The sequence below is a fragment of the Notamacropus eugenii genome, chromosome 6 (assembly GCF_028372415.1).
Source record: "Notamacropus eugenii isolate mMacEug1 chromosome 6, mMacEug1.pri_v2, whole genome shotgun sequence".
Lineage (NCBI taxonomy): Eukaryota > Metazoa > Chordata > Mammalia > Diprotodontia > Macropodidae > Notamacropus > Notamacropus eugenii.
This window is the reverse complement of record NC_092877.1, coordinates 280,299,029-280,311,586: the sequence shown is the minus strand read 5'-3', so window position 1 is coordinate 280,311,586 and position 12,558 is coordinate 280,299,029. Positions and strand designations below refer to the sequence as shown.

At 39.7% G+C, this 12,558-nt stretch overlaps 1 protein-coding gene across 1 annotated transcript; it reads right to left on the bottom strand.

Annotated features, from left to right (window-relative positions):
• Positions 1-7,630: 7,630 nt before the first annotated feature.
• On the bottom strand, positions 7,631-12,017 carry PCDH20 (protocadherin 20). Its single transcript, XM_072617063.1, has 2 exons — positions 11,615-12,017; positions 7,631-10,597 (listed from the first exon to the last, which is right to left on the bottom strand). The coding sequence occupies exons 1-2, from the start codon at positions 11,765-11,767 to the stop codon at positions 7,832-7,834; spliced, it is 2,919 nt and encodes a 972-aa protein (XP_072473164.1). The 5' UTR covers positions 11,768-12,017; the 3' UTR covers positions 7,631-7,831.
• Positions 12,018-12,558: the final 541 nt, after the last annotated feature.

Genomic DNA, 12,558 nt, shown 5'->3' with positions numbered 1-12,558 from the left:
ATGAAGTTATGTGGTAAGATATTCTGTCTAGACTGTTTTCCATATCTGGTGTCTTACCCTTCTAAAGAATTTCTATCACATATTGCCATATACTCCTCAAACTGCTTCCAGTCTCTTCCCAGCTTTTATCTGGCTTTTAGAACAATGTTCCAAAAATATTGTGTTGCCTTTATAACCATCCTTCCTATCCTAAAAAAAGACAAGGACCTTTCAAAGCTTCCCCTTTTATAATAGAACAAAGACATAGAATCTAAAATGTGGAAGGGTCCTCAGTTCATTTAGTATAAATTTCTTTTCTTGGCATTTAAATACCTATTATTTGACCTGTAATACTTCCTTCAATGAACATTCTGTTTCAGCTAATATCACAGAATCACAGAGTGGCAGAACTTGAATGGATGGCAGTGGCTATCTAGTGCAAATTGTTCCTGAAAAATAATCCCCTATCCCCTTTTGACAATATCCGTTGTAACTGGACATTCAGCCTTTGCTTGAAGACTTCCACTGAGAGGGAAGCCAGCATCTCCTACAGCAGTTCATTTTACTCAAGACTAGCTTTAAATGTTAGGAATTTCTTTCTTAGAAGTTTGTCTCTTAGCAACTTCTACCTTATTTCCTCCCTGTAGGGCAAAGCCAAGCCAGGTTCATTCCATTTCCCACACAAAAGCTCTTCAGATTAATAAAGAAGATCCTGGAGTAATCCTATTCAGTGGAATGAATATTCCCATTGTCTTACCAATGACACTATCATTATTACCCTCTTCCTGGGCACTATGGCTCTCCTAGTGCATTAATGTATATCAAGGTTGAGTTAGTTGGGTTGTTTATTTTTTACTTTATCATATTTTTGACTCATACTTCATTTCCAGTCACTAAAGTAGCAAAAGTTTTGTTGTTGTTGTTTTCTGTTATATTGGTTGGTTAGGAAAAGATTCACATAATCATGATTCTCCTTGTGAAATACTTTTATCCTAAGTGTAAGACTCCTCCATATAAAATATCAATTTGTTACATTTCAACCAACATTCTAGCTCATCACGCTATTTTATGAGCCTATTTGTGTGGGAAAAAAAAGAAGGAATTCTGTTTCCTAACTGTACATGATAGCAGCTAATCAGAGTTGTGACCTAGCATAGTCAGGTAAAAGGTCAGAAACTTGTGTGCAGGCTTGACAAGTTGTTTGAGAGAAGCCTATCAGAGAGCAGAACATGAAGTGAAGTATTCAGGAGGTCTCATTTAGCTAATAGATATTAAGGAAGGAGATTTGAATTGGAAGAGTATGAAAAGGTTTCCATTGATGTCTGAAAAATTGTAGCAGTCCCTTAGGAGCTATCCATTCATTCAGGAGGAATGAACATAAAACTAATAAAAGTTTACCTGACTTCAGAATAAGTATAGTTCCTTGTTTAAGGTGAGCATATTTCTTACAGTTGGGGATTTGTTTCTCACCTCTGTAACTCAAAGTATTAATTATCTGCTCTACTTACATTATTTGAATATTTGGTGTGCAATGTTTATGCTTTTACTTAAGTAAATAAGTTATTATTTAAATTATTTGTAAATTTATTAAATAGTAAAGTTCAAACAAAGATCCCTGGGATCTCTAAGGAGACTTTTTTTTCTATGAATTTAATCATTTTGAAAGCCACCTGATCTCATTATCATCCAGTCCACATCTATCCCTCTTATCCATAAGGGTAGCATGAGGAAGGATTTTGTCAAGTGCTTGACAATAGTTAACTATGAAAAATGTACTGAAAATAGCAAGGCTTGCCTGGAATGTGATGTTCTTGGTGAATCCATGCTGCCCATTTGCAAAAAATTGCCCATTTTTTTTTCTCAAGGCAACATAGTACTGTGGAAAGAACCACTGGTTTTAGAGGCAGGGGACACCAATTCAGAGCCTGTCCTCAATACTTATTAGCTATGTGACCCTGGCAAGTCATTTAACTTCCTCAGTCTCAGTTTCCCTATCTGCAAAATGAGAGAGTTGAAAAAGATGGTTTCTGATGCCTCTTCCAGAACCAACTCTATAATCTTAAATAGTTACTATCCATCTCTTTATTTATGTATTTTGCCAAGATTCAAAGAGAAGTTTACTTTTAATGCTATTAATATTGTATTTTTCAGTTTTTAAAATTGGTTAGCCATTTACACGTTTTAATGTCTTATAGTATCTTTTTCATTCTCCATCCTTTCAAGGATCACTGGCATTGAATCATGCATTACATCTGATCATTCTTTCAGTGCCTAAGGAAATAGTACTTCCCAGACACTCCTCCTTTTAATCACTTTGCTTCCCTGGATAAACTTCATCTCTGCAGCCCTGGTGACTCACTCTACTAGATCACTATTTGGGAAAGTCCAAGGTATGACTTCATTCATTTCTTATTCTCTGCCCATCTCTTCTACAGTATCCCTGTTTTGGACAAAATTATTTGATCTTAAATAGGCATGCTGTCCCTTTCCCTAAAGAGCAGGAGCTATCTTTTCTTTACTGTTTGTATCTCTGCAACTAGCACAACTTAAAGTCAATGTGTCTAAAATGTCACCTTCTCCTCCAGCATCCCAAACTTACTTCTTGTCCTTATTTCTCTATCATTATAGAGTACACCACCATCCTTTTGGCAGCATTTGCAACCTCAGTGTTATCTTTCATTTTTCCCTTTCTCACCATTGTCACATATAAAAACATCAGCAACTACCCAGAAATATATAAGCACTAGCTTGGATAGAGTAGTAAAGGCTGCTTAAAGGCCACTTAAAAGCTACTTATCTTTTTGTTTACCTTGGAAAAACAGGACACCCCAAATCATAGTTGTGTTCTGTTCAGTCTCCAAGCCTACACACACAAAACCTTCCAGGAGTAATATAGTAGGAGGGTAGGGGCAACTGTAATATTGCTCTAAAGAAAAGAGCATTAGGCAGAGAACTGAAAAAATTATTTATTTTTTGTAATGGCTCTTATTCTACTTATCACCTGTATGATCTGGGGCCAGTCACTTAACCTCTGGCTCTTAATTTCCCATCTGTTAAAAATAATAACAGTAACGAGAGAGAGGATTGGGAATTGGACTGAAATTCTTGCCCTTCAGAATCTTAATTTCTACATTACATATAGCCTGTTCTATCTACCTGTCTATCTGTCTATCCACCAAAAAGCTGCAACTTTTTTTAAGCAAAGCCAAATCTCTTGTGTTAGAGCAAATAGGTATTCCTAATGCAAACATCCAATTACATAAGTAAAATTTTGATAAAACATTGGAAAAAAAATCCTGTCAGGAATACTTGAAGTATATCAAATTTTAATTGTAGTCATAGATTTAGAACTGTAAGGGACCATCCATATAGCCCCATTTTACAGCTGACAAAAACTGATATGCAGAGAACTTAAATGAGTTACCTGAGATAACCTTTGGTATTAAGTGACAGAGCCAGGATTTGAACGAAGCTCCTCAGTGCAGTGAGTAGAGCACTGGGCCTGGAGTCAGAAAGACCTGAATTCAAATCAGCCCTCAGACAATATTTAATATGTGACCCTGGGTAAGTCACTTAACCCTGTTTGCCTCAGTTTCCTCATCTCTAAAAGGAACTGGAGAAGGAAATGGCAAGCCACTACAATATTTTTGCCAAGAAAACCCCAAAAAGGGTCACAAAGAGTTTGAATGCAACTGAAATGACTAAACAGCAACAGAAACGTCAAACTTCACATCCAGTAATCAACCAGCATTTATTAAGTGCTTACTATGAGCTGGGCATCATGCTAAGCCTTGAGGACTTGAGGACAAAAAGACAAAATTGAAACAATCTCTGAAGTTGGCTTTGCACTTTGGGCTATTTTGGGCAAGTTCTTTAACCATCTTTGATATATGTCAAGTGAAAATTTTAGACAAAATCACCTCTGAGTTTCCTTCTGTTCCTCAATCCTATGATCCTAAAACCTAGTGTTACAAAAAGGACTTTTACTTTTTTTTTTTTTTTTTTTGCCAAATGCGTTGTATTTGTATCAATCCTATTTAAATACAAATAATGAATTTGAGAACAAACTCTAGAATTCATAGGATGCTTTAGTCAGCTGTGAATGGGTAAATTTATTTTTTCAAATGATTGTATAGCTGTATATTATGTGCTTCAAGTTTTGCACTCACATCTGGGAGGCTAGAAGATAGTCTTCTAGCACCACTTACCCATGGAAGATATTTTCCACTTCTGAAGTTTCACAAAGGAGATTATAATTTTGTAGGAATATCTGGCAAGTGAAGTACTGAAAATTTAGCAATGTTGATGGGCAATTTAACAGATACTTTCAGGATGCCCTGGTCATGATTGCATGTCACCTTTTAGACCTTTCACAAATAAGTGGCCTGAAAATAGTGTTTAATTTGTATTTTTCCATTTTTTGGTTCGAATCCCCAGTTAGGTCAAATGAAAGTTTGGTCAGTGTTTACTGTACTTCCATGGTTGGCATAGATGGGGCATTGTGGGGTTCAAGGCATCCAACATGCAATAGCATCAGCTGTCGCTGATGCTTGGAGCCTGCTGCCGTACCTTTGTCCTGGGAGGAAAGAGCACTACACTCTGGGGATTCTGTTGGCTTAGGTTGCCAGTGAAGGCAAATATGATTGAGGGGTTCTGTGTCTCCATCATTTAAACTGCTGTCTGCCAGAGGGCACAGGACTAAGATACAGCTCATTTCACCAATGTCAAATTTGAACCCTGATCTCCAGGAGTGAGGAGCCTGTGTAATTGTCCTTCTTACAGTTGTCAATTGAAATGTTTTTCTTCTGCACAAATGAGCAGCCTGATGACAGAGCTCCCTTTAATCGGATCACCTCCCCCTTCATCCCTAACAGCATTGTAATAATGGGGCTTCATTTCTTACCAAAATTAAACCTCCTCATTCATAAAACATAAGAGGAGCATCCAGGTTGCCAGTTTCCCACCTCCACAGATAAAATTGTTAACAAGCCAAAATGCCAGAAACATATAAAAAGGTTTTCTCTGTGATCTGGGAAATTCTTTGGAGGAAATCTATTTGAAAGAATCAAATAATCTAAACTGTTTTCATGTGCCTACTTCAAGGGAACTAAAAGCTACTATCGTAGTTTTTAATTTCCCAGTTCGTGTTAAGGTGCTATTTTCTCTGCACTGTTAAGGGCATCTTATTCTGGCAGTCCAAATATCACAGCAATCTCTTCTTCATTAAACTGGGCAAGGAGCACTCACTCGTTCTCAAACTGTTAAATAGATATTGGGATTTTAATGAATGGAACATTTATTTTTGTGCCAGCTCAAATACCAACATTGACATGATTAGCATACATTTTGGCAACTGTTCCAGCACAAGGTGTTAGTAAAATGGGCCTTTTATGTGTAAGCCTAATTTGCTTTTAGCATCCTTTGTTATTCGTGTTTTCAGTGTTTTGATGTGAAAGGGATTTTTTTTTTTAATGTGGACCATTCTGGCAAAAGAAAGAATTAAAAAGATGCCTCCTTATTACTGTTTTAAATATTTTATAGACTCTAAGAAAATTTCATTTTTGCTAAAAAAAAAAAAAACCCAGCAAGAATGCTCCAGTGCTCTCCAAATTAGATAAGTTAAATATTTTATTTTTTTACATCAAAGTCTAAATAGTTGCATATTTGGGAGCTTCGGTATTTGGAGTGCTGCTATTTGCGTATGAAGGTACTTATTTTTAGTAAAGGAAATGCGAGGTAGTTAATGAAATGTAGTTTGTTTTAGCTAGAACATTTACATATTTGAGTAAGATGGACAAAGAAACAATAAAAATTCTATTTGCTAAATGTTAAGTGCCCATTCTCTGCAAGGCACTGTGCTGTTTCTTCCCTTGGCTGGTACTCCTGCTGAATGAGTGGGATTGGTAGTGAAACTTCCTCAGCCATTTTATCTACCTCACATTCACAAATAACTTTTACTTCACAGTATACATATCTGCAACTGGCTTTGGGTCAAAGCCTTAATATATTTGCCATTTCACTTTGGGACAATGTGGCACTGAATTGAGCAAAGATGCAAGCCACCAGAGGATATTACAGGGCTGTTCTGTTTCATTTTATTTTGTATAGAACTTTTTTTCCCTTATGAAAATGACTAGAATTCATTGCATTTCAGTAAGTTATGAGTAATTTAACTTATATTAAATAAGGGAACAGCAGAAAGAATGCTCAAAATTGCTAGTATTGTATTTTTTTAAAGTTCATGTGTCATCCAGAAGAGATTCCTTTGTGTATATAACTCTTTCAGATATGTGCACACATCTTCACACATGTAAGGATTGACTATTTTAAAGTGAACTCTATTCTTCAACATATTTGCTTTTAGGATATCACTTTCTTAAGATTTAAATAAGACAGAGCTAACAGATACCTTCAGAAAGCAGTTCAGTGAATCTTATAGTCAGAAGGGTAACCAACAGAAAGAAGTTATGAAAATATATAGCTTTAATTTGCAGACATATAAACACTTTTGGTACAATCAGACATAAGATGCTGGAAAGTAAAATGACCCATTTTTAAGCTGACACATTTTCCTTGTTTACATAGATATATTTGTCATAACCCTCATAAGAAAGAATTTTTTTCTCCACTTGCACAATGAGGTGAAAAGGATTCATCGATGATGAACCTGCTGTTTGCATTGCAAAGGATGTAGTAAAGAATAAATTATCCCAGAAATCTGCCACCAGGCTTAAAAGGCAGCTCTTGGCCCTAAACCAAAGCCAAAGAACAAAAGCCAGAAAAAGTAGCCAGTTAACCTAAACAACAGCAACAACGATGATATTAACAAGTCTCCCGTTTGAAATGTCATAACAGCTAGAATTTCATGTGAATCAGATTCTATGATTACTAATATTTTAAAGTGATTTCTATTTTTTCCTATGACAGTTGAAATGCAGAAAGCATGTAAAATCGAATTTGCAACTCAAATGAGAAGCACAGCAAGTAAGTTGAGGGAGCAAAGAAATAATTTTTCAACAGCTGTGAGACAACTAAGGGTCAAACTATCCCTTTACATCTGGCTGTTTGGACATGGGCACAATTGTTTCATTTACATCTTCTGCAAGAAAGGGTAAACGCATCCCCCACCCCAAAAACGGCAAGCAAAATGGTAGAACAAACAGAAAGCTATTGGAGTTTGGAGGAAGTGAAAAGAACACTATTCAGCAGTTCAAATTTTCATTACATGGCAATGTTTTCTATCCTTGCTGAAAAGAAATTGCACTTCTTGTTAATGTTTTCTTTCTATCATACTGTACATGTTATTTTTGTGAGGTAATAAACATTGTTTTACCAGTGCATTTCTTCTCCTTTCATTATCATACATACAAGTAGAATAAAATCTTCCTTTGTTTTAGATTTATGTATATTTTATGTTCAAAACAACGTATTTAAAATATACTTTGTCATTATTTTCATATACAATACCTGTCATATATAAGATCTCAAACATCTTCCTACATGGGAGCAACTGATGCCCTCTGGTGGCTAAAATAACTTCTTAGACAAACTGTAATGTCTTACCTTACTCTGTTCAATGACCTGGTTGATGTATGAAAGCTGCAAATGATGGAAAGCCGTTTATCAGCAGTACACTAACTGTTAATACTAATTTTTCATTTTAAAAAATGCTGTACACATTTTATAAGACCTGAATTTGAATTTTATAAAACTTGTAAACAGTTATTTACAATATAATATAATTTATAAATTATTTGTCCTTCATTGGAACTGCCAATCAGCACACTTATGATTATGCTTGTGGCCTCTCCAAGGCCAAATATCTGTCTTAGTATTTTTTCCCTTGGAAACATCAAATATTAGAAATCTCCATTGGTTTCCTCTCTATCATGTGTAAGTCAAGCTTTCCTTTCAGTGGAATTTGTACTTCCAAATTGTCATTTTCCTGGTGATGCTTTTTCCCCTTCCTTAGACATATGTATATTCCCATCCCAGTGACTAATGTGATGGACCCCAAACTTATCACAGACAGGGCGACTAAAGTGGGCACACAAGAGGCTGATTCCACTTTTCGGTGAGTAGGTTCCATTGAAATTTGTGGTTCTTTTTCCTCAATCCTGATCTCAGGTTCTTTTCGCAATAGACTCTCAATGTAGCTCTCATTGCTAACAGTGTCATTGACAAATAGATTTACCATGACAGTAGAGTAGAGGGGCTCAGGATAACCGTGGTCACTCACTTTAACCAGCAAGCGATAAAGCCCATAATCATTCCGCATCAATGTCTCTTCCAAAGTAATGTTACCAGTTTTGGGGTCTATCTTAAAGGATTCAGGCCGAGGACCTCTTCTTCCTATGATGCTATAAGCTATGACTGCATTCATACCAGTGTCTTTGTCAACAGCATAGACTTCTGTAACTGGTGAGCCAGGTAGAGTAGAAGGTAGGACCAATAGATAAGACATATTTGACTGAGGAAACAGGACAAGAGGAGGGTTGTCATTGATATCAAGAAGAAGAATTGTTATTTTTGCTGTAGAGGAGAGGGCAGGTTCACCTCCATCAACAGCTTCAACCCACAAAATATAGGAACTTTGTTGCTCCCTATCCAGAGAGACTTTTGCTCTCAACATGCCTTTTCCAGTGTCTATGACAAAAATGTCACTCTGATTCATCACTGAAAGGGCAACCCATCCATTCCGTCCTGCATCTGCATCTGTGACACTGATTACTCCAATTTCACCAAACCCTGGGAAATTTTCTGGCACAAAAAAGCTGAAATCCTTGTTGATAAACCTAGGGCTATTGTCATTTTTGTCCAACACCGTGATGGCAACTGTAGCTATTGACTCTTGAGGTGGTATCCCAGAGTCAACTGCTTTTACTGTGTACCTGTACCTCTCTTTTTCTTCTCTGTCCAACTGAGTGGACACAGTAAGAATCCCTGTAATCTTGTCTAATGAAAAATATGATGGTGCATCAGCTCCAAGGAAATAAGAAACTTGACCTCTTTCTCCACTGTCAGCATCTATGGCATGCAACTTTGTCAGAAAGGCATTTGGTGCATTATTTTCTTCAATAGATACTTCTATCAGTGGTTGAGTGAAAACAGGTGCATTGTCATTGTCATCTAGAATCTGTATTTTAATCACCTTCTTAACATGAAATCCCTCTGAGTTCCAGGCCACCACAGTTATCTCATAGAGCTGCTGTGTCTCATAATCCAAAGATTTTGCAGTTTCTAATAAGTATTCATTATTGTATGGTTGATAGGGAGATAATCGAAATGGTCCATCTCCATCCAGGTGGCAATTCACTTTATATTTATCTTCTGGATCTCTGATAGTAAAAAATGCAACTGGGGTATTGATGGGTTCCAACTCCTTTAGGTAAACAACTCCTTCAACTTCATTAGCAATATAACGAGGAACTATCTCAGGTGGACGAAAAACTACTTTGATGACGGTTACCAGGACAGTGATTACAGCTGGAATGCAGCCAGGTCCATTGGCAAGTATAGTGAGCTTATGTAGTCGAAGAACATTGCCCTCAATCTTTTTGAAGAGTTTAATGACTCCAGTGATTTCATCCAGGTAGAACAAGTCTTTTGATACCTGTGGTACCTTCTGGCTGTAGGAGTAGGTGATCTGAGCATTGGCACCTAAGTCTCTATCCACAGCCAGGACAGCTGCTACAGGGGTGCCCACTGTAACATTTCCATACACAGTCACATTGATCTGTGAGTCTGTGAAAAGGGGACAATTGTCATTAATATCACTGATGCCAATTGTGAGAGTGGCACTGCCCATGAGAGGTGGAGAGCCACCATCTTCTGCTATGATGATGGTTACATACTGGTCTTGAGTCTCCCTGTCCAATGCCCCCATGACAATTAAGTATGGGGTGCGCTCTCCATTCTCGTTCTCCTCAACATCCAAGGTAAAGACACCATGATAGTCCAAGAGTCGATAGGTCTGAACCCCATTAATGCCCACATCTGGGTCCAAAGCTGGATGTTCAATGGCTAATCGGGTGTTGACAGGTGCATTTTCAGGAACCGACACAGCAATTTGGGAAACAGGAAACTGAGGAGCATTGTCATTGATGTCTCGAATGGCAATTTTCACTTTCACAAATCTGAAGTACTCCTGAGGCAGGACCAGAACGTCTAGGAGCAAGACGCAAGATTCTGAGGAAGGTGAAGAGGATACTGAGATGCCATTCCTTCCTCCTCCCCCACCTCCACCTCCCCCACCTCCTTCAAGACACAGTGCCTCCCGGTCGATCTCGTGCTCAGAAGTGTGCAGCTCCCCTGAACGGTTGTCTAGGGTCACATACTGATCACCCAGCCCCTGGGACGCCAAACTGAAGGAAAGAGGGTGATCCCATTCCTCTCCCTGGTGGTGGTGCTGATGCAATTGCTGATCTTTTTCACTCCCTGCTGTCACTGCTGCTTCTGCTGATGCTGCTTGGGGGACCAGCTGCAGGTCCTCAGCGAGGCTTCCGATGAGCACTCCTGCCGGTAGCCCCTCGTTCAGGCTGTAGAAAAGCTCCGTTGCTCGACTGTAACTTGCGAAGCAGTTGAAAGGTCCCACGAAGAGGAAAAACAGAAACAGATGCTGGAGGCGAAGAGCAATAGAGAAGACGACACACAGGCAGACAGAGAGAAGCATATTGGAGTTAGAGACAAGGGCTTGTAGAACTCAGCAGGGATGTAGCTCATTATTTTCTCTTGACCACCCTCCTCCCCAAATAACTCAGCCAGGGATGCTTTAGGAAGGCAGAGCATCATGCTCAATCTGGTGAGGAGGGTGCTTGCTTTATAGGACATCGTCAGAGATAGTTTATCTTTACAGCTCCACTCCCCTGGTCGCCTACTTTCCTCACCCCAACTCTTTATTCTCTAAATAAACCAGGAAGCAGCCAGTGCTGTCAAGTGTCCATTGCAACACACACAGGACAGAAGGTCTCAATTGTGCAACAACGCATCACCAAAAGGAAGGGAGAAGGGGAAAGGAAGGTTTGAGAGGTGGATCGGGGACTTCTCCCCCCTCCCCCACTTAAATCCCCATGCCTCCGGTGCCCCCAATAACATGCCGTGCCATGAAGCACACAAATCCCTTAAAGCAGGAAGGATGAGAGATTCTCATTTCCAACACGCAACTCAAATCTAGTTGAAAAAAGGGTAGCTCTCCCCACCCACTCACAAACCCTCACTAATCCTCCTCCCCTGGGGGACTGAAACTAAACCCAGAAAAATGATTATGCAAAATAATTTGTCATTTGCAATTGACTAGAAGCTGTTCCCACTGTTGAATGTGCTATCTAAAAAAGGCTTAAGGACTGCACCCATTCCTTTTTCTGACTCAATCATGCAATACTTTTGCTTCCAAAATTACCCTCCATACATCAATCAATCCCCTTTCCCTCCCCCAATCCCAGTCCATGACTTTTGCTTTGTGGTAAAGACATTCTCTCAAACTCTTTCCCCCTCCCTCCTCTCCCCCAATCGCTCGCACGAAGTTTGGATCAAGCTGGAAGCCTCAGAAAAAGCAAAGCCGTGGGACCCGCAAATGCCTGTGTAGAGGTCCCTGCAACTTGCGCAAGTGCTGGGGCTTCTGAACCCTCTCACTTACCGGCAGGTTCCTCCGACTGGTGCTGCTCCTGGGACCGTAGAAATGCCCCATATCCAGAGGCTGCTGCCTGTTCACTGGCAGCCAGCTGACTCCTAGGGTTCGTGAGCGCCTCTCATTCCCTGGGCAGTTCATTCCCAGTGAAACTGCAGTCATTTAGCTACTGATGTGAAAGCAGCAGAAGACACTCCCTCTCCGTTCATGCAAATCACTGGGAGAACTTCAGCCAATAGTCACAGGCACATCAATTAACAAAGGGCTCAAATGGGGGAGAAATGAAAGGCCAGGGCATAGAGAGGACGTTGGCATTGTTCCACACTCTGCCCGATGACCCAGGTACCTAGTGATCCTCTTTCCGCAGGAGCCCGAAAGAGGACAACTTGCAGCAGAGACTGCAGCTCAGCTCAGTTGGCAATCACATGGAGCACACTCCTTCCCCTACCTCGTTCCCAGCACCAGTTAGGGAACACTTCCACAGTGTGCTGGGAGGGGTGAGAATCACAGAGAGGTGACGCCACAGAACAGCTTTACAGTCACAGACTGAAAGGCTCCTTCGCAGTAACTTTCCTTTTTTCTTCGAGAGAGGAGGGGAAAGGGAGAAAGTGGATAGTGAGAGAGATGAGAGATGAGAGAGAGAGAGAGAGAGAGAGAGAGAGAGAGAGAGAGAGAGAGAGAGAGAGAGAGAGAGAGAGAGAGAGAGAGAGAGAGAGAGAGAACGCACTTCTCATCCTCACGTCTTATGAACCGGGGTACTACTTGTTGCTTGTTGTTGGTACGATGGGAGCAAGGTAAAATGGAGTTTCTGAAGGTTTAGATGCATCTCTGCTGAGTGGTGAGAGATTTCTTTGGATGCAGGGCTGAAAGAGATGTCAGAGGCTATTAGACTAACACCCTTATTTTACCAATGAGGAAACTGAGACCAAAAAAGTTTAGGTGATTTCCCCACT

What these genes read in the sequence shown, in the direction of transcription:
- PCDH20 (XM_072617063.1), bottom strand. Translation starts at nt 11,767, where the DNA reads ATGACTGCAGTTTCACTGGGAATGAACTGCCCAGGGAATGAGAGGCGC. An exon ending in CCAGTCGGAGGAACCTGCCG is followed by an intron (nt 10,598 to 11,614) that starts GTAAGTGAGAGG and finishes CTTCGCCTCCAG; the next exon opens with CATCTGTTTCTGTTTTTCCT.